The sequence below is a fragment of the Lethenteron reissneri genome, chromosome 50 (genome assembly GCF_015708825.2).
Source record: "Lethenteron reissneri isolate LAM-NWPU_2019-01 chromosome 50, ASM1570882v1, whole genome shotgun sequence".
In the NCBI taxonomy this organism is placed as follows: Eukaryota; Metazoa; Chordata; class Hyperoartia; order Petromyzontiformes; family Petromyzontidae; genus Lethenteron; species Lethenteron reissneri.
This window is the reverse complement of record NC_083828.1, coordinates 3,539,495-3,566,922: the sequence shown is the minus strand read 5'-3', so window position 1 is coordinate 3,566,922 and position 27,428 is coordinate 3,539,495. Positions and strand designations below refer to the sequence as shown.

The 27,428-nt window shown below is 45.5% G+C and overlaps 1 protein-coding gene across 1 annotated transcript; it reads right to left on the bottom strand.

The window, feature by feature from the left end:
• Positions 1–3,314: 3,314 nt before the first annotated feature.
• On the bottom strand, positions 3,315–26,330 carry KRTCAP2 (keratinocyte associated protein 2). Its single transcript, XM_061572626.1, has 5 exons — positions 26,200–26,330; positions 16,819–16,973; positions 8,339–8,402; positions 7,406–7,472; positions 3,315–4,895 (listed from the first exon to the last, which is right to left on the bottom strand). Exons 1-5 carry the CDS (start codon positions 26,201–26,203, stop codon positions 4,781–4,783), a joined length of 405 nt encoding a protein of 134 aa, XP_061428610.1. The 5' UTR covers positions 26,204–26,330; the 3' UTR covers positions 3,315–4,780.
• Positions 26,331–27,428: the final 1,098 nt, after the last annotated feature.

The window sequence follows — 27,428 nt, the reverse complement described above, 5'->3', positions numbered from 1 at the left end:
TCATTTCTCAGAGAAGTTGTTTTGTTTTTATTTCAAGAGCAAAGATTAAATATATTTCGTGACAAAATCCCCCTCTCCCAACTGCCCCCCTCCCCACATCACCGCACCTGCCCCCCAAAATCTGCAGTAAAGACTTAAAGAATAACTGAACTTTCTCAAGGTCATCAGTCATGAATTTAGAGAAATATATTAAGAGCCAAAACTCATTGTCACGTGAAAGAGAAGCCGGAGAAAGGAAAATGCACCGAAGAGGATTATGAAGTACGTGTTAAAAATGTAATTTTTGTTCAAACTAAGGTTGTATTTCCTTGATGTTTATTTAAAGTTCGGTCCTTCTGCACTTCCTCTGAAGCTGCAAAGAAACTTGTGTAGCACCACATGGGTGCATGAAAATATAAGCGGACCTGCGTTCTCTCTCCACGTGAATGTAGACGTGCATTTTAGTTAGGTCGCCTATCGACTTTACAAGACCATCAATGATGAAGCAGCGTGTTGTGTTTTCAACCCAGAGCCAAAACCGATCCACACTTTGCTTAGACGCATGATGCTTGAGGATGTCTATCTGGTAATCCAATAGACTGACGGACTAAATCACACTTGTATTTACATTTGGAGGCAGAGCAGAGTTTTGCTTGGATAGATTTAACTATCACATATTATGTTCCATGCAAAAGCAAAAAGCCTTTCAAAATACTTACTTTAATATAATTACGCCTATTCCCGTATCCGTCCTTCCACGTAACTATGCATTATTTTACACATCCCATGGGAGTAAATAATTTCAGGACTGATTCAACACAAGCAACACCCAGGAACGGTCTGGTTTGTGTACAAACCGCACGGTTTGGTGGGGTTGAAATGATTAAGATGCAGCAATGGATGCTTGCATGTGTGACTCAATCTGTTGTGCATTTGAAACCATTATCGAAGATCAGTGTTGACGTTTCATTTCAAGTTGTATTTATTTCATATTGAATCTGGAGTCGTGCCCAATTGTAAACAGCCCCATGACAATCCACTGCTGGATGAAGGCCACAGCATGTAATGGAGGTGGTTTGACCATACTTCACCAAGCTGGCCAGTGCCGATTGATTCAACGTTAGCGGAAAAGGTTGAGGCTCGACTTTGCTTTTAGCAGTGGCCTGGAATCCAACTCAGGTTTCATAGCGTAGTGCACTCACCGCTGGTCCACCACCACCCCACCCTCCTGTAACATGGAATAATACATGCAGCACGGTACAAATCATCACGTCTGAAGCTAGTGTTTTGTTTGTATTGAAGACATAATCAGTGTATAATATATTTGTAATGCTGCATTTTTGTTTGAGAACCCGCCGAGTCCGTGGCATCCGGCCGAATGATGCTGTGCGCACTGCCACACGCTTTGAATGTCGACAGAGTTCAAATCCTGATGGTGGTTGGGAGGGCAGATTGGCCGATGATTTAGTAACTTGAGGATCACTCGGCGGCGTGAGAATTGCAGCGTGTCCGATATCTGGCTTTTCTGCCTCTGGGAACGTGGCATTTCAGCCCGATTTGCTCAGGTGCCAATGGAGATGCCTGCCACACGACAGGCACTCTCGAGGTTTGTTTGAGTAAACACCGCTTGAACCCTACACTCCCAAGACATTTTTTTACATCAACTGGGGGGGCTGTGACCTGCCCAAATAACACTGTTCATTGCTCGCCTTGAATACACGAATGCCGTCACGTCATTCCGACGCTTACTCGCGTCGAAGTGACGAGGTTCAAGCGTGGCCCCCTCCCGTCTCCCACGGCTCTCCCCAGCCAACGGTGGCAATTTCAGCAGCCCGTCGCACAAGGGGCGCGGGTGGGTGGGGTGGAGTGGTACTTTATTCAAGAGGGCAACCACCGCTGACTTCCCTGCAAAGCGCAACCAGGTACAGTACTTTATTTCTTTAAGCCCCGAACGGTATACTATGAGCAGAGGGTTCAACAGCAAGGTGCGATTGAACAAGTCTACCAACTGATTCCTCCCTAGATTTGAAGCTTTCGTGACTGCAAGGTTCAGATTCTTGTTTTTTTCGGTAAAGTCACGTAGGTAAAAATTAATAAAAGTAAAATAAAAATCACGACGTTTCGGAGGCAACACAAGCTTCCGTCTTCAGGTGGAACCGTCACAGCACGATTGCTGTATCAAGTAAGAGAGTTCTTACTTGATACAACTTGATACAGCTTGTGTTGCCTCCGAAACGTCGTGATTTTTATTTAACTTTAATTAATTTTAATTTTTACCTATGTGACTTTACCGAAAAAACCTAAGAATGATTCCTCCCTCCCCCACAGATGCTTTCGTAGCCTCTCATCTCACTTTACCCCCCCCCCCCCCCCCCATGCACTCTACTCCCCTCCACAGCCTCCGCTCCAACAAGCAACGTCTTCTGCCAAAAGCCCACAATAAACCTCCACTGCGATCTCCATCCCCCCCGCCCCGCCGCCCAGGCATCTGTGCTGTGGAGTCCCTGTCCCCATTCAAATCCGTCCCAAACTGGACCTGCGAAACACGGCTTCACAGCTCATCGCTCCTCTAGTCTTGAGTAAAAATCGTGATTCCCTACCTCACCTACCAGTGCAGGAAGGGGTCCGGCATTTTTAAAATCCTTTATATAAAGTTCGCTTGCTTGCTTGCGCGCTTACGACCGTGCAAATCTTTCGGTCGTTTTTTAACCCACTTCCCGTGATCCAATCGAGCTGACATTTTGCACACAGACTCGTTGTGCGAGACAATTAATGTTCGTGAAAATTTTTTTCCAAAATTTTACACTGTTTAGGGAAAACAATTTAAATATTTAATTACCAATTGTTTCATACTGGCAGACAATCATCTGACCCATAGGTGGCAGCCATCTCAAGCCAAAGGACGAGAGGACTCTAGCCGCCACGCATATAAAGGATTTAGAGTGAAAAACTTTGTTTTTACGGGTTATACTTATTTCGAATTCGGTTTAAAAAAACTCAATATTTAAAGAGCCCTAATGCGTGTGAATAACGCAGCTTCAGAGCTGCAGGTTTGCCGACCTCCGTGCATGCGAATAATATTTACAAGACCGCTTATACGGTGATCGTGTCACACTAACTAATGTAACGGTGGTCTGCTGGTGCAGTTGCATTTTAGATGCTTTGCAAATCAGCCATGCATTGTATACGCACCAAACACCACAGTGCAAATTGACTGATATGGGGAATAATTATGTGCTGCGTGTATAAATGAAACATGCCTCGGTTAAGTAATTATAACGGGCAAAACAGAACAATCAGCATAAACCCCTGCTAATGAAACACACTGTTCAGAATTTAACAAATCACATTTTATTAAGGTGTTGTTCCTGTTAATAAGTTGGCTGCCAAAACTCACACGTATATGTTCTGCCACGTTATGACACAGACTAATTTGGGCACACACTCGTATGGGCGCACACACACACACATACACACGCGCACACAGATGTCCCCGTTAAGTTGTACAAAGGACGTTGGGGCTGCAGTTGTTTGGTGGACACCTAATCGGGCAGGCTCGGCTCAGCTCTGCACACTAACGAACGACACGCAAGCCAGGCTTGTCTCTGTCTCACTGGCCTTCGTCTACAATACCAACACCAGACACTAATGTTAGGCTGAATTGACCTGAAGGCTGACCCACGGCTGTGACCGATAACAGCGCGTGGCAGTGAGGCGATCAACGTGTTAGATAACACAAGTCCGCTGTGAACTATGAAGGCTGCACAAAATCAGGGTGGAAAACCCCCAAGTATGCCTGCCGTCCACAAAAGAGCGCCCAGAGTCGGCTAACCAGCCTCCGAGAGCTGAGCGAGTCCACTTAACACGCACCCAAAACCCCAATACGGAAAGTGTACGTACGGATGTCTGGGAATGAAAGAGTACAATGTAAACCGGCTGCCGCAAGCGAGACACGGGGGTTTGCTCATGCGGATCAGTTCTGCCGACAAAACTACGAAAACTCACTTTGCAGAGCGACCAGCCACTTTATCATCAATCTCACAACCGATTACTTGGGCAAGAACCCTTGCACCGTCGATGAGATCCAGAAGGTCGAAACCGGTCGCGAGATTGCATTATTGCTGAACCGCTTCGTCAGGCCGCGACGCGTTGCGATCACAGCTCGCATCTTGGCCTACGCAGTAGTTTTTTTATTGTTTAGTCGACACGACTGCTCACTGTCAGCGGGTGCCACGCTGCTTTAGACAGCCAATGCACGAGCCCCGGAAAATGGACGGCAGATTGCTGGCCACTGCAGCGCAGTCTGCTAACCACCAAAGACACCTCCCCGCACCCCCACCAAGTTTGACCTTCTAGAGTGTCAGGGGCAAGTGTGTTCGCGGGAAGAGCGGTAGCAGTAGTTGGCGAATTTCCCCTACAGTGAACGGTCACTCGGCCTGAAATTACAACCTCGGGAGAGGTGGGGGGGGGGGAGGGCGGCGGTGTGGTCAACATCGGCACGGGCGAGGGAGGAAAGGCAGCCAGGCGCGCGACGGCGGCGGCGACCGACATGACCGCATCCTCGAGTGCCGTAATATGAAAAGGTGATTACCATAACAAAGACGCCCACTCCCGACAAACACACACACACACACACGCTCGCTCGCTCACAATTGCATGCACCCACGCGGATAAGACCACACAGAGGAACGTGTGTGGAGCAGCTGTTATTGTTGTTGTCACACTGGTTCTCCGCTAACATTTGGTTGACTTAGTCTGGTCGGCGTCGCGTCTCTCCCCCCCTCCCCGGCCCTCGGCAGCTCTACTTCTTCTTGCTCTTCACTGGCTTGACGGCCGCTTGCGCGGTAGGCACCGACTGGTATACGGTCGACGAGATCTTATTCAGGTAGTAGAGCGCCACCAGGGAGAATATGAAGCTGCACTCACACACACACAAAGACAACGATGCACCGCAATAAGCCTTTGATGGACTGTTAAGAGCAAGTGCTGTTAGCGAGCACCTATGAAGGCCGGCACGGCACACGAGGGGGTGGGTGGCCGACACCACGCCCCGGCTGCAGACTTCTCAGAACGGGAAAGGGTTAAAAGAATGCAAATCAAGTCCCATTTGGGGACCCGACCCCGAACACATCCCCTCTCTACCAACCCACTCTGCCCCCACCGCCCCCACTATACCTACCCCTAAAATAATCTGCTCCCTCTACTTGACGAGATTTACTGTCTGTGGGCCTTGCCAATTTTTGATGAATGCATTGTGGCGACGGCACCACGATCTCTCATCCTAATGAGCTGCATTATTATCATATTTCTCTATTCATGCCGCACGGCACGAGAGGTGCAGTGGGCGGGGGGCGGGGGGGGGAGGTTTCTTTGCGTGCAAGCAAACCGGACGCAAGGAAGCGAATGCTTTAATAAGACTCTCAGTGATGGCCGATTCCACTTTGCCGCGCCGTTTCTCTCGCGCGGAGCGCCACAATTCCTCTCCCTGTTCACACGGTGCAACAACGCTCGTAGAATGTTTTTTTTTTATGGTTATTAAACCTGCAAAACGCGTACTTTTATAACGTTGCTACAAACCCCCCCGCCGTTAATTATTTTCCGCGCAAAAAACGATGCGCACACGTAGGCCTCGGCAAGGTAAGGTAAAAGTGTAAAAACAACGAGCCTACCTTTACCCTACCCTTTACCCTTATCCCTTGGCATGTCGACACCTTTACCTTTACCCTTTTACCCGGTAAAAAGGGTAAATTACCTTACCTTGCCGAGGCCTACACACACGTCTACCAAACGCGCACGTAACACACACTGTAGATACCCAACATGGAAAGACAAAGATCCCCTGCATAGCCTGAACAGATTTTTGGGGCAAGTGCTGTAGCGAGCACCCGCGAAGGTCGGCACGGTACGCGCGGGTGTCAGGTGATCAGCACAATTCCTGGCCGCCTTTGTCTCCCCTATGGCGATGTTCACACACAATACCGGTACTCAATACAGGCTGAGACGACCTAGGGGACGCTCAGACGACTGGCTTAGATAACACGATGTAACACAATTTTTGATCCTGGGTACTAAGTGTTGTTTTTTTAATTGCTTATGCCTAAAAAGTATAGAAGATGGCTATTATTCCCCACAAACTTTGCTTTTGTGACCAGGACGTTACGTGAACGAAAGACACAAACGCACACCACGTTTTCTCATTGAAAATAGGTCAATTTCTAAATATCAATGTCTTGGTCACAAAAGCAAAGTTTGTGGGGAATCATAGCAATTTTCTGTACCTTGGAGGCATAAGCAATTAGGAGGCATAAGCAATTAGGAAATAACACTTACCACATAGGAACAAATATATTTTTTTGTTACACAGTGTAATCGTCACTGGTGTTGACCTTGAGCAGGAATCGCACTTCAAGTTGCTGGGTTCGTTGTGCAGCAACGCTGACCGCTACACTGCCGCTCCCCGTTACCCAACCAACGCACGCACACACAGACACGCTTGTACACACACACAGACACGCTTGTACGCACACACAGACACGCTTGTACGCATACATTCACGCTGAACAGGTCAAAGTCAAAAGTGGCTTTCGTTTTACTCGAGCACGACGGGGGTCTGGTGCTCATCTCCACCGGTTGGCCCTCGGGTCCACGGTGGTGGAAATTCCACATTACACTGGAGGGGGTAGGTGGGGGGGGGCAGTCTCACCACACGACAACCCGCTGTTGGTTTCACACAAAGGTAGTGCGCCGTTTGTATTAAATCTGGAGGGAGGAATGGAAGGGTTGACCCCCCCGATTTGCATTTTAACTCGCGGCCTCAAAACTTGCAACGTCAAAGAAGGAAATCACGCCACGCACTGCGACGACTCGTGTGATCTCCACTCTCTCCACTCTCAAGAGCTTTCGTGGTCTGAAGTGTCAGCCAATTATACAATTTGCTGTGATACACGGGGGAGCATCGACATGGGGACACGGAAGTACAGCACAACCATGTCGTGCCCCACTGCCCTCTGAGGGCCCAGTGTCGAGCCCCACAGCCTATAACACCTGTTATGCACCTCCGATTTGCACGGTTTCCTACATACCGGCGCGAAAGAGGCTCAACATCCATACATGCATGGCGGTCGCTCACCAAAGTGCTGTCCAGGCTCACACCTGCTTAGCTTCCAAGGCCTGACGGGATCAGGTGCATTCTAGGCAACTTGGTTAGAGGCAGCGTGAATGACGAATGCGGCGATTGGTTCCTAACCCGTGCTCTCGCACGGTTAAACCCACAATCCACCACTTGATGTTTAGTTCACCATTACGATTGCAAATTGACTGCCCCAACTAAAGCACAGCCTGCCCAACGGTAGGGCAATGTAACCGCCTACTGCAAGCTAACCAAAGCCTGCCGCCCTTGGGGAGCAACGGGGATGGAGATACGTACCACGTGGTGACGCACACCCTGTGGATAAGCCCGGAGGCAAACATGGATAGCAGGAGGCATAGCGCAACTGCAACACAGACAGACACGCACACCATTGAGAAACAGTCAGCTTTAGGGTTCAACACAATCACCACTTGTCAAAGGTGGCCACTCTTCCCATATTATGACCAATTCTTGAATTTTCTTGAGAGTGGAGGGATGATTGTACGAGTTACACCCCTGGCTGGGATTCAAACCCATGCTTATGAAGTCAGTGGGCGCTATCCCTAGCACCACTTGGTCAGATTACATCGATTTTTTTTCATACATTTGGTCACGGGATCTGTTCGACCATACCTCACCTTGCCAATTTGTGATGGTCGGCGAATATCAGCTCCGACATCACTCACCCCTGACATTAACCGTGGCTGGGAATTAAACTCCAGTCGCTGGGTTCACAGCGCCTGCGCGTTAATCACCGTACCACCGCTCCGCTATATACACATATATATACATAGAAAGATTACCATAGCGATAACTCTAACTGCCCATTTAATGCTCCAGTGAAGCCACATATGCACTTACCACCGAGGTTCCCCTGGTTTATATCCAAGGTACCTTTTGTGATTTTGTTAATCCGGCCAGGTGGCTGCTCGACGATAGATTGAGCGGCCTGCAATTGCAAGGTCGCGGAGTTCGCATCCTGATTGTGGGGGGTTGACTAAGCCCATCATCCCTCCGGGCAAACACAATGAGCAACCACTTTTGCGGGGGAATGTCAACCGTGGCTGTCCAACGGGGGAGACTCGCCACTGCCATAGGAACGGGGAATATCCCCCAACTGGCCGTTGCAGGGCTGTACACAGGGGACGAGGGCCGATGTCCTCAATTTGACCGGGAGCTTGCCCACTCTTTGTCGTGTCTCTCGAATTGATTTCTGGAAACGGTGCTTACTCTCTGGAAATATCCTGGCTTGGAATCCCTTGCCAAAGATGATGCTCTCCAGGTTGTTGAAAGCCTGCGCGAGGGCATTAAGGAAACCGCACATTCATCGCTCGAACACGACCGTGTGTTTTTTTTGTCCGCGCCCTTATCATAAATAATCATCACGTCGCGTTCCCCTATTGTGCCGCGCACATGCTTTGTCTGCCGTGGCAGCAAGGAGCTCAAAACACCTGGCAGAAGGCTCGATTTCTCCTTTATTTCCCTTCCCCAAATTCTCTTTCCAATTGCGCCATCAGCGTGTCGCGAGATGAAATTTCCATTCCATCGCAACTGTGCGCAGCAAGGAGAGCTGCCCCTGAGAATGACAAGACACAGAACTGGCGCTGGAGTCGCTTTAATGGCCCATGTTGTGCGCATTTTCTACAATTTTTTATGCCCTCAATCAAACCCAAATATGTAGCATTCAGGGCATAAAACGCAGGCTTCAATGAGGAACCAACTTTAATGGAGTTTATTTTTTCACTCGTGATCAGGCTGTGATCACCAACTACCCCTACACAACAAAATAAGAACGACTTTGGTTGGAAGTAAACAGGGGTTGATTTGAAGACAAAGGCCCAAGGGCATAGGAATGTTGAATTTCCACCGCTCAGGGCAGCCAACAGAGGTGAGCACTACCCCATGGCTCATTCACACAGGGAGCCAATTTAAATTTGGACTAAAACCGACTTATCATTCTATCCTACAATTCCATTGTTCAATTAATCATCAGCCATCAACCTAATTCTGAACTGTCTCCCCAAAGCCATCGCCATCCATCAAGGTCCTGCGATGCAACAACCCATCAAGCAGAGGTCGCAAACGGGTTTTGATTCCTTACCCGTACCCGGCCGCACCAGGGTCGCAAACGGGTACCCGTACCCAGCCGGGTACGGGTAGCCGTTCCCTACCCGTACCCTACCCGAAATTAGTGACAAACGGTTACTCACCAGTGACTCACGGCCTACCCGTACCCGGCCGCACCAGGGTCGCAAACAGGTACCCGTACCCGGCCGGGTACGGGTAGCTGGGTATCGGGTAGGGTATCGGGTACCCGGTTGCGACCTCTGCCATCTAGTACCGGCATTAGATGATTTAATTGCTCCCTCTTTGCACTGCATGCTTCCTGTTGGGGCAAACCTTCCCTCCTTTGGCTACCGCTTTGCTGCTGCTCCTCGACCAGTGGCCATTCAACACTTTTAGCTACGGACGTGCCCTGCCCACTTTCCTCAAGTCAACGTGACTAATGCGTCTAAACTTCCATTTGTCCTCCTGTTCCGACACTTGCGCAAAACGGCTTGAAACTCTTAAAGCAAGAGATGTACCGGAGCCCGCCGCAATCCGTTTTACATTAGATCATTATTACCCCGGCAATCTAGTTCATCAGATGCGTTGTTGCCCTTTCCCCGATTGCACAGCACCTTGAAATACAAGTGCACTTAAAGACTCATCGTGAAATCCAAATGGAATTGCGCCGTCGCGATCGCAAAGCGCAGACACTTCATTGCCCCGCAGCCGAGCACGGGAGCTTTCTGCCTAAGGGGAAAGAGATGAGCTCATAACCTAATGAATGAACAATAACAGAGGCAGCTGCGGCAGCGTTCGCGGATCACCTCGCAGCTCGAGCAAAGCGCGGCGATTACCGACGATCACTCAAGAGGGTTCATTACAGGCGGCAGAAAGCTCACGCTCGCTCGCTCGCTCGGGCTCGCCGCCGCGCGCCACCTCGAGACGCATCAATCACGGGGGGCCGCCTCTCGCCGTCACGGCCCCTCGGCCTAATCCCTCCAGCCGAGCCGCCCTTCCCCGCGCACGTTACGGCAGCGCGATTGAAAAGTTCGTGACCCGACGCGGAAAGCGATGAGTGACCTTGACGAGGCCGTCGTTATTTACACACGTCGTTCCGCCAGCGTTACAACGTTACGGCCACGGAACAGCTGCCACGGTGACCGGCTGAAATAATCAATTGCTCTGTCGATTGCTGCTTTCGATTAATCGGTTCGGCGAATGCATTACGACTAATAGGGTTTTTCCCCTTTTTTTATGGCAACAAAACTGACACCTTTTGCAAGGAATCATGCTTACATTAACCACAATACTTGCAGTCAAATGCAAACAAAAAACAATACTCTGATAATTTATGCATTGTTCTCGAAACTGATTGGTCCACACCAGAGACAGCTTTCTTTGGAGCCTAGTCTCATATGGTGTTCGACCTTTTGGCGTCATCTGGTCGAACACCATATGAGACTAGGATCCAAAGAAAGCTGTCTCTGGTGTGGACCAATCAGTTTCAAAGACAATGCATAAATTATCAGAGTATTGTTTTTTGTTTGCATTTGACTGCAAGTATTTTGGTTAATGTAAGCATGAGTCCTTGCAAAAGGTGTCCGTTTTGTTGCCAGAAAAAAGGGGGAAAACCCTATTAGTATATTTTGGTACTGGCAAAGGAGGTCCCATGATGAATGCATTAAGTTTCCATAGAATCTACGTAAATTCCACACGGTAAGGCTCAAAATGTCTGTGTTATAAGCGAAGGGTTTAATGGCGTTTATAACATCACTGTACATTTTTTTGAGAGGCTCGTATACCCAGGAATGTCTCACCCGAGTCTCAAGACTCTTTTTTCAGGAGGGTCCTGTCAAGTTTCTGCATTTTGCGGTGACGTTGTAGTCGGCAAAGAAGTTTTCAGCACTGCGATGTTTAGCCAACACAGTTGCATCGTTTAATTTTGGTCCGCGTTATGCTGGTCACGTGCTGCGGTGAGGTTCCCTGTGATCTTGAGGCTGGATTGCCCAGTATCCCACCCAATGTAACATGACTCTGAATTAATAGCTCATTTATATATTTGCATGTATTCTTTTTCTTTAAATGTATCATCTGTGGGCTGCCTGGGTTTGATTGACAACTGGGGTACCTATCTGTAAATTCTCCCCTTGTTCGACTTGCGTTTCCTCTGGGTTCTCCAGTTTCCCGCCCATAGCAAAAATAACGTAAAACATTTTTTTACTGGTACTGGACAGGCATCCACGTAGGAAAAAATTCCCGGCAAAATTACTTTAATTTGGAATGCAGAGAGCAGCAGAAACAGCAGCGTCGCCCTCTCCTGCGAAAACTTGGCAGGACCCTTCTGAAAAATGTCTCGAAACTCGGCGAGGCTTTTCTGGGTAAACCAAAGCATTCTAATAATACGATGGAAGGACTACGTAAATGTATTTCGCCCTTTGGACTCAGCCTGGAATAAGTTTCACCTCTCAAAGCACTCATTCCCTCAGCCCACATTCCCACATTGTCAGTAGCAAATTGCTCTCCTCACGGGCAATTCTTTAGACGTGGATGGTACTGGGTAGCCAGCTCTCGTGAGGGTGGGTTTTGCCCATGAAACTATTTTAAACTAAAAATGAGGGGGGAAAACGGAGGACCCGGAGAAAAGTTCACGTGACTACCGGGAGAACATGCAAACTCCAAATATACAGCAGGCGTCGGGGTTGGGATCGAACCCATGACTTCCTGTATACCAGGCGAGGTAGTTAACACCTCACCACCGTGGTGCCCACAGCCCCACATTGTCAGGAGCAAACCGCTCTCCTCTCGTGAGTGTGGGTTTTGCACAATTACCTCGGTATGTTCTCCCATTAATTTTTCTGCAGACGTCTCAACCTTTTTGCAAATTTCTACATTTTTTCCAGTTTTTATAACAAACAAGGTAGTTTTGGGCACGTGCAAACCAATATGACAATAAAACTTGACAATCCTTTTTTTTAAACAACGTTACTTTCAACAGTACCATTCAACTTTTGTTGGGGCAGCTACCTCTCCCCGTCATTTCATGGGCGATTCGATCGTGCTCGTACTTGCGCACTGAACGCTAACTGTCCGTGGGCTGCCAAGCATTCAGACGGGACAATGTAGCCATTGTTGCCCAGGTATAATGTGATTTATTTCAACGTCAAGGGACTGGAATTCCCTGTGCCCGTCCAACTTGGCCTCAATCCAGAAGAAAATTAGCGCCGAACAAGAGCCATTATGAACCCCTTTCAGCGAACATGTTTTAACACTGCGGGCCGATGCAATTACCAAAGCGTGCAGTCTACTGGAAAGTGGATGTTATAGAGCACGGGAAATCATTGACGAGGATCAAACATCAGCTAATGATGCCGTGCGATATTGAACAATGCTAAGCCGAGGCAAAGCACCTCCTCCACTCATGCAAGATCTGGGCCAACAATCATTTCCAGTGGGTAAGAAATGCAATACTCTTAGGTTTTTTCGGTAAAGTCACGTAGGGGAAAAATAAGTAAATAATAAAATAATAGACATAATAATTGAAATTAAATAATAAATCACGTATCAAGTGAGGATACAGTAAATTTAGCTGTGACGGTCCCACCTGATGATGGAAACTTGTGTTGCCTCCGAAACGTCGTGATTTATTATTTTATTATTATTATTTCTATTATTTTATTATTTACTTAATTTTCCCTACGTGACTTAACCAAAAAAACCTAAGAGTATGAATCCTTGCAGTCACGAAAGCTTCAAATCTAAAAGAAATGCAATACTCCTATATCCCGGGAGCCACTCTCTCCATATCTCTCTTCACTGATTTTAGCAGCCATCTATTGATGATCAGCTTTGTTGCCCTTTGATCAGGATTCCCATCGTATTGCTTCCCCCTATGCTGGTGTCCCGTTGCGACGAGTTACACGTTTTTGCAATGCCAATGTTTCCACAGCGCCGAAGCAAGCTGGAGTAGAACCTACGACCAGAGGTCGCAAACGGGTTTTGATTCCTTACCCGTACCCGGCCGCACCAGGGTCGCAAACGGGTACCCGTACCCGGCCGGGTACGGGTAGGGTACGGGTATCGGGTACCTGATTGCGACCTCTGGGATGAAGCCATGTTGCAGGCGCGGGTGGGTTGATTCTAGAAACTTGAACTGTGAGAAGAGACAAGACGTTGGGTAATGAGTGACAAACAGTTACTCACCAGTGACTCACGGTCTACCCATACCCGTACCCGGCCGCACCAGGGTCGCAAACAGGTACCTGTACCCGGCCAGGTACGAGTAGCCGGGTATCGGGTAGGGTACGGGTATCGGGTACCCGGTTGCGACCTCTGCCTACGACCAACGGGATTCGGGTCGAGCGTGCTAACCACGAAGCCACTGCCGCCACCTACGAGCGTCTAGGCGATTTTTCACGCCACAGGTAACACCAGCTGCGCGCCCCCTCGCATCGACGCCGTCGCACACCGCCTCCGTACGAGCAACGCATCTGCTTCCAAATTACAGGGAAGGAAGTGAGTCTTCGGGCTTTAAACCGGGAAAGGCCTGCGGTGAAATAAATGGCCGCTTTCAAGGTCTCCATTAAAGTGGCCCAGCGGTGACTAAAAGGCAAAGGAGGCTCCGGGCCGAAGCATTCGAATAGAGAGCGGCGGCAGCCCAAGAGAGAAGCCGAGAGCGGAATAATAAAAGTGTAGCTGCGGTTTATTATTACTTGGCCTGCTGTGTGCATGACCTCGTCATTATTCTTGTGCAAGCGTAATTCTGTTCCGTGTCTCAAATTGTACATTTTTATTTTTAAAACTACATCAGCCTGTTGGCTCTGCAAACCAACATTATCTAGCAACGTATGTTAAGGCAAGCAAGACATTCGGGGTGTCATCAGCAAGTCAAGGCTTGTTAAACAAATTCTGCTGGGTTACAGGACGTTATTGGCAAGAGCACTCTTGTCTAAATCATGGGGCTACGCTGAACCGAAAAATAAACATTGTATACATTTAAAATATTTCGGCAGCAGGGATAAACAGTGGTCAGAATGGTCAGCACTGGACCAGTTCGCATAGGGTTGGATGTTCTGATTCTTTCAAAAAATATAACCCCATTCAGCATTTTGGAGGTGGGGATAGGCAGATCACAGTGATCATTGTGTGTTGTGAAACTCCCAAACCTGCTTGCCAGTCCATTGGCAGTACAGAAAGTGGGTTCACGTCCATTTGACTGTGCAGATTTTTAGGCGATGTTATCCTCTTGTGCGAGTGGGCATTCTCCAAGAAGCTCTGGTTTTTCTTCCACGAGCAAAAAAATATCAGCCTAGCGGTTCTGATGATTATGACGGTGATAATAATAAAAATTTAATTTATGATCAATGATAGTAAGCATTTCAATACTTTACGCAAGGCTCATTTAGCGTTTCTGACTTTTTAGTATGTGGGGTGTGATAAAATGGGAGGAGAGTACAGAAAAGCTACGTAAGTCACCATGAAGACAGTTTGATGAAGGACATCATAGACAGAAGAATTTAAGAGAAAGAATGAAGCCGGACGCTTGGAATGTTTGAGGAGCTGAAGGGGCATTTGTGGAAAAGAGGAAGGCAGATAACAGAGGATGGCAAGGATGTCAGCCAAGGAGCCACCGTGAAGGCAGAGCTCCAGATCAGAATAAGAGAGGAGAAAATCCACACGGAGAACGGGGGACAGCACGCTTCAATCTACAACAAATAGTTCACGAACCTACTCGCTGATACTGCCTCCTCTTTGCCCTGCAGGCTGTGTTTTGGTGTGATCCATCAACCTTGCCCCCGAATCACAGATTAAGTTTATGCCGTTGCACCCAATACATCAATAAATGAAATTGAAAAATTGCGTTTTAAGCCAGAGATGCGTGTAGTGCTGAATCGGCATTTTTTTTGTACCCACGTGATACTGTGGGCTTTGAAGCGGAATCAAGTTACATCTCGTGATGATAACGAGAGCAGAGACATTCCTCAATGGGGTAATTAGTAACCGGAGCCGCTCATTTTTTTCAACTCACGGTATTTGACAATATGGATACATCTATTATCATTACCTGCATTGTTATCATCGGCATCATTATTTTTTTACATCAAATTACAGGTCTAAGTACTCAACATCCAATGAAACATTGGGAATGTGCATTGCTCATTTTAGAGTAGAAAGACATCATTATGTGAAGGATGGTTTTTTGCCACAAGTTAAGATGTCACTCCACTCTAATGAGTGTGCATTTTTCTCCTGGTCCTCCGATTTTTTCCTCCACATTGAGCAATATATACGTAGAGTATTTGGCTGCTGTAAATTTCCACATGATAAGCCACTTCGTTGAGCTATCATTTGTGGCCAGGTCACTTCTGAAAAATAGCAAAATAGCTCAGTGGGCCTTACCTAGTAAAATAAAAAAAATTGTTGAGTTTAGTTTCATTTTCTTGGTTCTTTCGGTAAAGTCACGTAGAAGGGAAATAATAAAAATGCAACATATTTTATTATGTTTTCTTTTTATTGTTTAATAATTATTATTTTATTATTTCCCTTCTACGTGACATAATAAAATGTTTTATTTTTTTTATTTTATTATTTCCCTTCTACGTGACTTTACCGAAAGAACCAAGAAGATGGATCCCTGCAGTCACGAAAGCTTTAAATCGAAATTTAGTTTCATGATCAAGTAGTGATCAAATCCATTAGCTGTGCTCAGCCAGTGGTGTAAATTCCACGTTAGTATGGCAGGTGTGTTTCTATCCACAGAACAACAACAGTTGTGTTTCCATCAAGGCAGTAGTCGTTTCATCAACAATGGAGAGAAGATTGCGAATCGAGTGCTCCAACTACATTATCACAAGTGCTGCCACCACAGATGTGACAATCACCGATTGAAGTAAAATTATGCTCATTATACAAGCACCGGATTGCATGTGAGATTCATACGGATGCATTGGTGCTTTTTGTTTCTTTTTGTTTGCACCGACGTGGATTCACATATTTGTTAATAAATCCACGAACATTGATCTAAACGAGAAAAGGTTGAATCCTACACATCCTGAATTAATGCACTGCTAAGAGCCTCAGAGTTAAAGGTGGAATCTGGGCCGATTACACTGGTCAACAATAACAAATTTTGGCCTGGACTTTTGCAGCTGTTTTAGACTAATTTCAGGATGCTGATTCCAAATCTGATCTCAGATTTGCTCAATCACATCTCATTTTTATGCTATCGGCATACCCCATTTTCATTGATTTTACCCAAAATTAACTCTGTCACTTATGATTGCAAGTTGTTGCGAGTCAGTGACTGCGTTAGTGTTAAAATATGGTGCTGTATTTTTAGGATAGTGTGTTTATAATATCATTTTATGTAGATATCCACATTTAATATTTTTCTTCTGCAGTTTTTATTGAAAATGCAATATTTGATATCTCAAAAACCTGATGTGATAGACAAAATTACCTTAAAACCGTTGGAATACCTTATTCCAGAAAAAGTGTGTTGACCAGTGTTAAAATACAATGGGGGGGGGGGGGGGGGGGGCCGCGGTTGGCTCAGTGGTGCAACAAGCCAGAACGCAGGAACGCCAGACACACGATCCGCCCGGCTGCTCTCGACTGGGGGGGGGGGGAAGGGCAGCCATGCCGGGCTCTGCCACCAAGGATACGGTGAGGGAGAAGAGGAAGAGCACAGATCCCAGGAATCCTCCGAAGATGGTGAGCCACTCGCCCCCCGCCAGCTGCCGGCTGTACATTTGCATGCCGGCAAACAGCAGCAGGGACAGCAGCGACGACAGCAGGAACGACACCGCTGGGCTCACGGCTACACACACACAGAAAAACATAACCAAATACATATACACACGTTAATTCACACACGACGACCGCCGCTAAGTGGCGGTGACATCACCACGGTGCTTGTGCCGCCTTTGGGGCGACGTGCAGTGTCATTACAAAAGCACTTCACCTTGCGTTAATCGAATGCTTGCTGATGTTTCTCAAAAAGGCAGTGCTTCTTATGTATATATGAATATACTGAATGGGTGGATGGGGCAGGTGAGCCAGTCGTAACACAGGACGAGTCCCGTGGCTTTCCCACAGCAGTACATCTATATAAATAGATACACATTTGCCGTGGTGCCGTTGATCATCCCGCAGTGTTCTCATTGGCTCCCTCCCCATTGCTTCACGTCCAGTGAGCAGAGGTCGCAACTGGGTACCCGATACCCGTACCCTACCCGATACCCGGCAACCCGTACCCAGCCGGGTGCCGGTACGGGTACCCGTTTGCGACCCTGGTGCGGCCGGGTACAGGTACGGGTAGGCCGTGAGTCACTGGTGAGTCACCGTTTGTCACTCATTTCCCAACGTCTTGTCTCTTCTCACAATTCAAGTTCCTAGAATCAACCCACCCGCGCCTGCAACATGGCTTCATCCCAGAGGTCGCAATCAGGTACCCGTTTGCGACCCTGGTGCGGCCGGGTACGGGTACGGGTAAGGAATCAACCCCCGTTTGTGACCTCTGCCAGTGAGTGATATCTGGGGAAAGGGGCCCAGCATAGGGTGGGGGAGGGGTGGGGGGCCACGATGCAGGGTGCCTGGTACGAGGGGCCACGCACCACTGGCAAGGGTGCGCTTGGAGAGGGGGTGCAGGTGCCATGGTGGCGAGATGTTATTTCCCTCGCCTGGTATGCAGGAGGTCGTGGATTCGATCCCGACAGTGACGCCTGCTGTATATTTCGAATTTACGTGTCGCTCTCTCCCGCGGGCGCGTGGCTTTTTTTTTTCCGGGGCCTCCGTTTTTTTCCCTCCACATTTAGAATCAACCTCACGCGTTTATAGTATTCGTCTGCTATACATTTCCACGTGATGATAAGCCACTTTGTTGAGTGATCATTTGTGAATGCAAGGTCGCTTCTGAAAAAGAGCAATACAGCTCAGTGGGTCTTACCTGGAAGATTTTTGTTAAAGTTTATAGGGTGGGGGAGGGGGTTACAGGAGGATGGGGATGCCTGGAGGATTGGCAATCACAAGTGGGGGGGGGGGGGGCACCCAAGTGTGGGTAGATGGGAATGGTGGGGGAAGGAGTGGGGGGGCATTGCTGAGCGAGGGGTACTTCCTCTACTATTCTGTTAAGCCTTTGCGAGGTGAACCGCTCCATTATGCTCCCAATATATTGTCTCTACTTACAACCTCTCAACTGTGAGTGCCAGAAAACGATGTTTCATTAACGAGAACTCTGCACTGTGAGCTTTACTCTAACAATAACCTCACCCTCCCTGGAATTACGCAGAGATATACGCAGGCCGACGATCTTCAAAGTTCTTGAATCCTAATCAGCTCACCATTTAACGAACATTGCCCACCCAACAGAAAGTTCAAGAATCCTTACGGGGGACACCTCCTAAGTGCTCTTTGACCATGTCTACATTATTAGACCTCCTTTTCCAGTACCAAAATATAATAATAGGGTTTTCTCCCTTTTTTCTGGCAACAAAACTGAAACCTTTTTACAAAATATCATGTGTGCATTAACCACAATGCGTGTGGTCAAAATGCAGTATTGTGATAAATGCACACATGATTCCTGTAAAAAGGGGAAAAACCCTATTATTATATTTTGGTACTGGCAAAGGAGGTCTAATGATGTAGATGTTAACCAGAGCCCTCATTACTTTGATCGTGAATTGTCTTTGAGCTGTATGCCTTTTGGCGTCCTCTGGTCTAGCACCAATGCAGATGAGGCTCAAAAGAAAGCCGTCTCTGGTGTGGACCAATCAGTGTCAAGGACAATGCATATATTATCAGAGTGTGTTTTTTGTTTGCATTTTGACCACAAGTATTGTGGTTAATGCACACATGATTCCTTGTAAGGTTTCAGTTTTGTTGCCAGAAAAAAGGGGTACAACCCCATATGACCATGTCCAGATTGTGAACTCAGGCTGGTTCCAGTGCTCTGTCTTGCAGAGCAGCCACATTTTAGAATGTCCTCAGAAGCAATCTTCATATTTCAAACGTCGCTTCTTAAGCATGGTTGAAGGCTATGCTGCAGGATGACCTCTGCCACAATTATTTTATTTTATACCTACGTGACTTTACTGAAAGAATCAAAGAGTATGGATTCCTGCAGTCACGAAAGCTTCAAATCAAGATTGAATAATATAACTTAGCTTCCATAATGTTTATGCTGTATATAAAGTGTGCCCTCTTGTGTCCATTGAATAAATGTGATCCATCATCTACTGTTTATCCGGTGTGCAGTAAATTCCGTCACGTTTCATGTCATATATAATTTAATACTTAATTTCCATATTTACAATTCCAAATGTACCTTGGCCAAGTTTGTTTTAGGACCATGAAGTAGGAATGCTTCTGCCACAACCGCATATGCTGCAACTTCGTGATAGCATCATGTCCGAGGCTGGGTATAAGGTGTATTTACACAACAACTGACGGGATTTTTCGACTTTTAGATTTGTTTTTAAGCTATCTTTATTGTGTATCCTGTTTGCAGCAAGTTTTGGGGTGTGAATACTTTTTTTTTGCGTGTGAAAACTTTTAGTTTTTCCTCTGGTTATAAAATAACTTGTCGACGGTCTTGGGCTGTTGTCATCCTTGTTGCTGAGCTGCTTATTTCCATGGGGCCTCAGCATCTGAAATCAAGCCCGAGTCTGACTTCCTAACAAAACGAAAACACAGACTTTATTCCTTTGGGCTCTTACCCGCTTATAAATAGAAACTTAGTTTCAGACAATGCCAACGCTTAAGTCCATTCTGCTTGTGATGTATTGGGAGGCATCTGATAACTGTATCTATGGTAGCTGGCCAAAGCCTTGTAGTAAGCGTTGTTACAATGGAGCCATATTTCATGCTATTGTTTCGCCATCAGTGCCTGTTCACCGCTGCATGGCATTGCTAAAGCACGTGGTGAATTGGGCAATAAAAGAAAACCCCTCTCATGAGGACATTCACACGAGTATTGTATGCCAAGGTTGCTGCCCCCCAATCTCAAATGTGAACATTGCAAGATTTAGTTTTAATCAAGTGAATCGACATCGAGCCAAATTGTCTCCGTGCTGAAATGAACGTGGGTTGGTGTTCATCTCTATTGTTGGTTTTCAAACAATGATCAAAATTCCACGTTCCTGTGGTGGGAAGGCAGTATCTCAAAATTAGTCTTACTCATCTTCTGGGTTCTTTCGGTAAAGTCACGTAGAAGGGAAATAATAAAATAATAAAAATTAAACATAATAAAATACAATTCTCACGACGTTTCGGCCACAACGCAAGCAGCCGTCCTCAGGTGAAGAGCAGGTCTGTCGGAAAGACGGCTGCTTGCGTTGTGGCCGAAACGTCGTGAGAATTGTATTTTATTATGTTATATTTTTATTATTTTATTACTTCCCTTCTACGTGACTTTACCGAAAGAACCAAGATGATGAATCCCTGCAGTCACGAAAGCTTTAAATCGAAAATTAGTCTTACTGTTGCTTTTCCATAGAGTGGAACTCATTAAAAATGTTAGTGTAAAAATGGACTATGCTGCAATGGCCTCTGCTGTCCCAAAACATGTAGTGCATCGTGGTTACCCATCCAAGCACTACCCAGGGTCAACACTGCTTAGCTTCCAGGATCTGAAGGGATCAGGTGAATTCCAGGTGATTTGGTCATCAACCCAACTAATGCAACGTGAGTAATGTAAATATATTTTTTCAAATGCTTATTATTATATACATTTCACGATTGCATATTGTATTATCTATTATTCAATCTCTATTTTTATTCTTTGTTTTTTTGTTAACACAATGGCATTTGCTGTTTTGTTCAACTTCATTTAACACAGGTCTCCACTGGGGAATGATCAACAGATCTATCGATTCAATGGGCTCTTACCTGGTTATAAAGGTCATCTACGCTTCCACTGAATAATAGCATGACCATTTGTACAACCATTTTTAAACCCATGCAAGGCTAATTACTAACAACAATGAATGAGCTGGTCGGTTGAAAACAATTATAATTCTGCAGCAGTGTGCAACTCAAAAGCAGCAGAAGCAATAGCAGCAGCAGCCACCGAAAATGAACCACTTCCATTCAACCATTAATTCTTCTCCGGGATCTATTCAATGTGAGAATGTGCATCACACGCACGGGGCCACTGCACACAATTGAGTGACATTGATTTTTTTCCAATTCAATGAAACATATCATTTTTGGGGGGACCAAGAGTACTTATATGCGTGAATGGACGCGTGACAAAGGGACTCCCTTGACCCCACTTATTTTAAGCACGGTGCAGTCGTCACCGCTGCTGCTACTGCCGCTTCGAAAGCTCTCTGCTGACCTCGCGACTGAACACAAACATTTTCTGGCAGCAAACACGAGATTAATTAAAGTGCTTTATTTTACCAAGATTAGGCAGGGGGGGGGGGGGGGGGCAAAAGCAAATAGAAAAACTAAAAAGGTTTGAATAGAAGCATCGTGATTTTAATAGAAGCATGTTCAGAATTGCAGTGAAAAACAGAAAAGAGGTGCATATGAATTAGGAAGCCAAATGCCAAGCAGAGACATCGCATTAACTGTTAAGTGGGCTTAGCCAAGACACAACGTGAAAACGAAATTTGGCCAATGAACATGAAGGGTAACAGATCCGTAGCAAATGAAGGGAATGCGTCAAAGGGTGACTTCGCAGATGAAGCGATGAGATCTATTCATGTGCCAGTGGCATAATGGGCCATGAGGAATGGTGATGGCATAAGGGGGAATTTATCCTGCAGTGGCTAGCCAATGACTAATGAGTATGACCTATTTGAATAATTATCACTACCACACGAGAGAATTGTGAAGCTAATTATGTGGGGACAGCTTTACAGAATCTTCTTGTACTTTCTAATTTGGAATTTAGGTTTCTACACAGCACAAACTGACTTCACAAGTTCAACAAACACTTTAGGAATAAGTAATATTTAAAAAATACTATTTTTAAACACGCTTTAATGAAATGTACCGTACTCGTAATGGCAGAACTCCACGACTCCAGGAAGTGGCCGCAAAGCTTGCCATAACGTAGGGCCGTGGTGATTTACAGCCAACGTCAGTTGAGCGTGGACAATTAGACCCAAGCCGAAACATAACATATTTTAAAAAAATGTTAAAAAAATATATATTTTTTTGATAGAATATAGTATTGTCATCAGTATGACATAAGTATACCAAGTTTGCAGTCGATACCACATTGGGAAGTGGGTTAAAATTGAGTTACAAGATTGAGGATACGACAACAACAGAGTGAGTTAAATAAAAGCATGTAAAAAGGCACATTTTGGGTAAATACACGTATAAATTAGCAGTGGAATTTGGAAATCATATTGATGATTACAAGCAAACTGATTGGCTATTCGTAAAGCTAAAATAGTCAAGACCCAGGATAACATATGAAGGACAAAGACAACCTAAGAGAATAGGTGCAAATATGAATTGCAAGCAGCAATCAAAGTAAAATGCAGAATACTATGTCAAAAGGCTTTTTCAACTACAGTATTTTCTGGCAGTCCATTAAACAAGACTAGCTTGCGCTTGTGGGTCACATGACGTCAATGCAACATCACGTGGTGTTGTGACGTCATGACATCTTTTTGTCACCAAAAATGGGTCCAGTTTGTCTTGTCTGATCCCAATAATCTATCTCTACGTTTCAGCAGGCCATAAGTCAGTGGGCAACTCGATGCCTTCACCAGTTGAGGAACTATTCTGTATGATTAAACGACAGTGTTCCCTAGTTGGCCCATATTTGCTCGTTTTTCTGAATCTCAATTTTATTTAGTAAATGTTTGTTATCACCATGGCGTTTTGTAGTGCTCTCTCGTGTTTGTATGGGTTAAAATAATTACATACTGAACCCAAAAGAATAACTACTCTAACACACAGAATTCTATGCATTCAACTTGAACGTACAAATATATTTAATCGATTAATTGATGCATGGGTAGCAATCATCTTCACTGGCGGACCAGTGGAAATTTCACATTATATGATTGGAGAGAGCATATCATAGCACAACTCTTGACTTGCCACAACGTGGTACTTATGTTATCGACCCTGAAGGTATGATGGGGAAAAAGTCGAGTTAAAGTGTCTCCTTGTTGAACTGAGCAACGGGTGGTGGTTATTTCCACCTGCTGCCATGAACCACTTTGAAAATTCCGCATTGCCATGGTAGCTGCCACTCACTTCATAAGAAGACCACTACTGACTTTCACAAAATAGCACTAACTTTATCAATCAACGAGGGATGGCCTGAACCAACTCCCAAATGGGTTGTAGGTGTTCTAATCACAAGGCCACTTGGCTGTTAGTCTGATCAAAAAGTATTGGAATTTACACGTACGGCACCCTTTTGCATGCAGGTCTTGATACTGTGTGTGGGCTGTGGGGTTATTTGACCATACATCGCCACAATAGTTCAGTGCGGATTGACGGCAGGAAGCAAAGTGAAGAACAAAGTAAACAGGCAGTCCTCTACTTACGATGGAGAAGCGTTACGACGACCCCATCGTAAGTCAAAAATATCACAAGTCAAAGATGGCCTAGCCTACCCAGCAGTCTTAAAGAATGGTGATAATTTAGCAAAACAGAGCAATTTACAGTACCGTACTGTATAAACTATATACTGTATGTATTAATTACAATACTGTATTGCACAGTAAAATATAAAGTAAAAAAAAACAAGGTAAATTCTTAACCTACCTATATGAACTGCAATTTAATAGTTTCTTCAGGAAACAATCCAATCTGCTATAACAACTTTTAACATGCATTGAACGTATCGTATCGTGGTAACCCTGAAATTAAATCGCTAAAGCTACGTATCATACATACATTGCACGTATAGTTCGCTGCTGCGTTTGCCTGCCGCGCGAAATTTAAAATATTTAACAATTTTGTCGTATCGCGATCGCCATCGTAAGATCGAAATATCTTAAATCGGACCATCGTAACTCGGGGACTATCTGTAGTATTCTGCACTGCCCTCTGTTGACACTGTAGCCACGTAAGCAGCCTGCGATCATTTGTGTACGGACGGTGGTCACCCTTCCAAGCAAAATTCAGACTAAAATCTGCTTAGCTTTCGATAACTGACCAAGATCGAGCGCATTTCCGGTGGAGTATTTTTTTTCAAAACAAATAGAAAATAATTTTTCGTAAAAAAATCTATTTTTTTTTTATTTCACAAGGACACAGAACAATCTAAAATGTGATAATTATTGTTCACATAGCGGGGCATGGCAATGGGACTGTCCTGTAAATATTTCACATCAGTGAAACTGACAATTAATCTTCACGGTAAAGTATTCAGTTAAATTAGGTCGTCGTTGGAACCCCAGGTATGGAGTAAATGTATCCATAATAAAGGTTTTTTTGGGGGGTTGGATCGCGTAAATGGGTTGTAAAACTCGCCACCAGCCAACACAGACAATTAGTAAGGTTCGTCACGTAAACAAAACGTGGCACGACATTTACAATCCTCAATGGGCTTGCACCTGGTCAAAATAAAGGACTTTAAAAGAGAATTTATACCTGTGCAGTAACACCATCATCATCATCATCATTCATCCTCACATTCATCGAACTGCACAGGTCTGTCATCGTCGTCATTGTCATCGTCATCATCTCTCCAGAGATCTCTTCCCCGGCCACGGCCACCATCAGTGGCAAGTGGCATCCCACTCAAATCTTGGGGCCTCCTCCTACCAGAGGTGGGACAAAGTCATTGTTATGCAAGTCCAAGTCGAGTCTGAAGTCATCAAATTCATGACTCGAGTCTGACTCGAGTCCAAGTCACATGACTCGAGTCCACACCTCTGCCTCCTACTCAGCCAACATTCACAAACCACGCACTGGCCCAGCGTGGGGAAGTATGGTTCCAATATTGTGTTGTGATCGAAACGTCGTGATATATTTTATTTTTCTACCTATGTGACTTTACCGAAAGAACCAGCGTAGGTACATGCTTGGTTCTTTCGGTAAAGTCACGTAGAAGGGAAACAATGAAATAATAAAAAATTATAAAAAATATTATTTTGGCAATAACAATAATACAAAATAATACAAATCTTATAATTTTTTATAAAAATAATACAAATCTTATTATTTTTTATTAAAAATATTATTCTTTTTTATTGTATTCTTTCCCTTCTACGTGACTTTACCGAAAGAATCAAGAATATGAATCCCTGCAGTCACGAAAGCTTTAAATCAAAATGTAACCAGCGTATGGTTAAAATCTTCACTACCCACACGATGTGGGGGGGGATTACACTTCATACTCAGGTTTTTTACACTTCATCCAGCAGTTGATTGATCATGGCCTGATCATTTTAACAGTGGCAATACCAATAGCATGATGATATCACGTAAAGTCATCTGCAATCTAAATGAAACCAACTCGACTCGCGTATTTGTATGACATTTCACCAGTTGACAAAATTCCCGAAGGTGTAGTGGACATCCCCATCACCGATTTAAATCTTTCGTGACTGCAGGGATTCATCTTCTTGCTTCTTTCGGTAAAGTCACGTAGAATGGAAATAATAAAATAATAAAAATTAATCAAACATAATAAACGTCGTGAGAATTATTATATTTAAATTATTATTATTTTATTATTTCCATTCTACGTGACTTTACCGAAAGAAACAAGAAGATGAATCCCCATCACCACTAAAAAAAAAACCACCCTCGACATTTCTTCGTGTTTGCCGTCAGCAAAACGCGCCGCGTGAGAGGGTTAACACACAAACACACACAACAACAACAAAAAACCACGACACAATCGGACGAGCGAACGAAAAACCCCGACGCAGTTCAGACGTTTCGAGGCCGAGGCTTGAGTTGCCACGTCAACGTCAGGAGGGGAGGGGGAGGGAGGGAGGCGAGACGGGCGAAGCCCCCAACTTGACCAGCCCAGAGTCATTATATCAAGACAACTTCGCTACTCGCCATTAAAACTACAACAACAACGGCAGCGAGTGTTCCACCGGGATAGTTACCCATGGTCGATGCGACTTTTAACAGCACAGAGGCCTCAAGTTGAATGGAACGGAGGAGGCGGGAGGGAGAGAGGGGAAGGAAGCAGCGGTCACGTGACGCGCGCGCGCTCGATGACGTCACGGCGGTCGGTTTGAAAGTTCGTACTGAGAGATGACGTCATCGTGTTTTTTTGTTGCTGCTGCTGACACGTGGCTCGCGCGATGACGTCACAACCCCCCCTCAAATATGACGTCACAAAGCTCTGCCCCCCAATCCCCCCAAACAACATATTTCAATTTTGAAAATAAAAAATGCTTAAAATCGCTTTAAACTATTGTCATTGTAGTGCGTATTTAATGTGGTGCTGCACTCTGATGTTGTAGGATAAATTTTTTTATTAAAAAGTCTATTTAATTAAACTAGTGGAAGAACTTAATCAAGAAAGCTGAAAATGCATGTTTACAGTAATTTGTCAATGTCACGCTCCATTGCTGTGATGTCATCCATGAGCCGCGTGGCTCTACCGCCCGCGAGGCGTTGCAAGCGCGACCCCTGCTGATGTAATTTGGTATTCAATTTGATCGAAACTAAAAAGTGGTCATCGGAAAACCTTTTTAAATGTAATTTCTCATGAAGCCGGCCCCATGGCATAACGTGCAGTCTCCCACTTTCATTATCCACTCGATCTCTCTGACCTGTCTATTGACGTGTAATTAAGGCCATTCCCCAAAACGTCACCTGTTTTCTTTTAAGGCCACATACTGATGCTTTTGTTTTATTAGTATAGCAATATAACGTACCTTATGTTAAAACAATTCGTAATAATAATTAATAATATAACATACACAACATTACCCGAGTCAGCATCTCTCTGCTTGAACGTTCACCTCGGCAGTATTAACCAGGGCGGCCGTGGGGCTCGAACCACGGCAAACCACGAACAAGTAGCAACACATGCCCCAACTTGGCCGTGCCACCGCCCCGTGCCAGACGGTCTATGTGCTCAATGCAGACGAGGTCTCATAATGCGACGAGTTCCAGGGAGAGCCCCAGCACGAACGATGTCTAACGCCAATGAGATCCTAAGGCCAAGCACCGACAAGTCCCCAATGCTGATGATCTCTAAGCGTGACAAGGTTCTTTGCGCAGCAGTGATGAAGCCAGCAACGGGTGAAGGCAAGGTACTGTAGTGGCAATGAGGAGCAGGGATGATAGCTAAGAGCACAGAAACGATTGCAGGGGCCAGGTT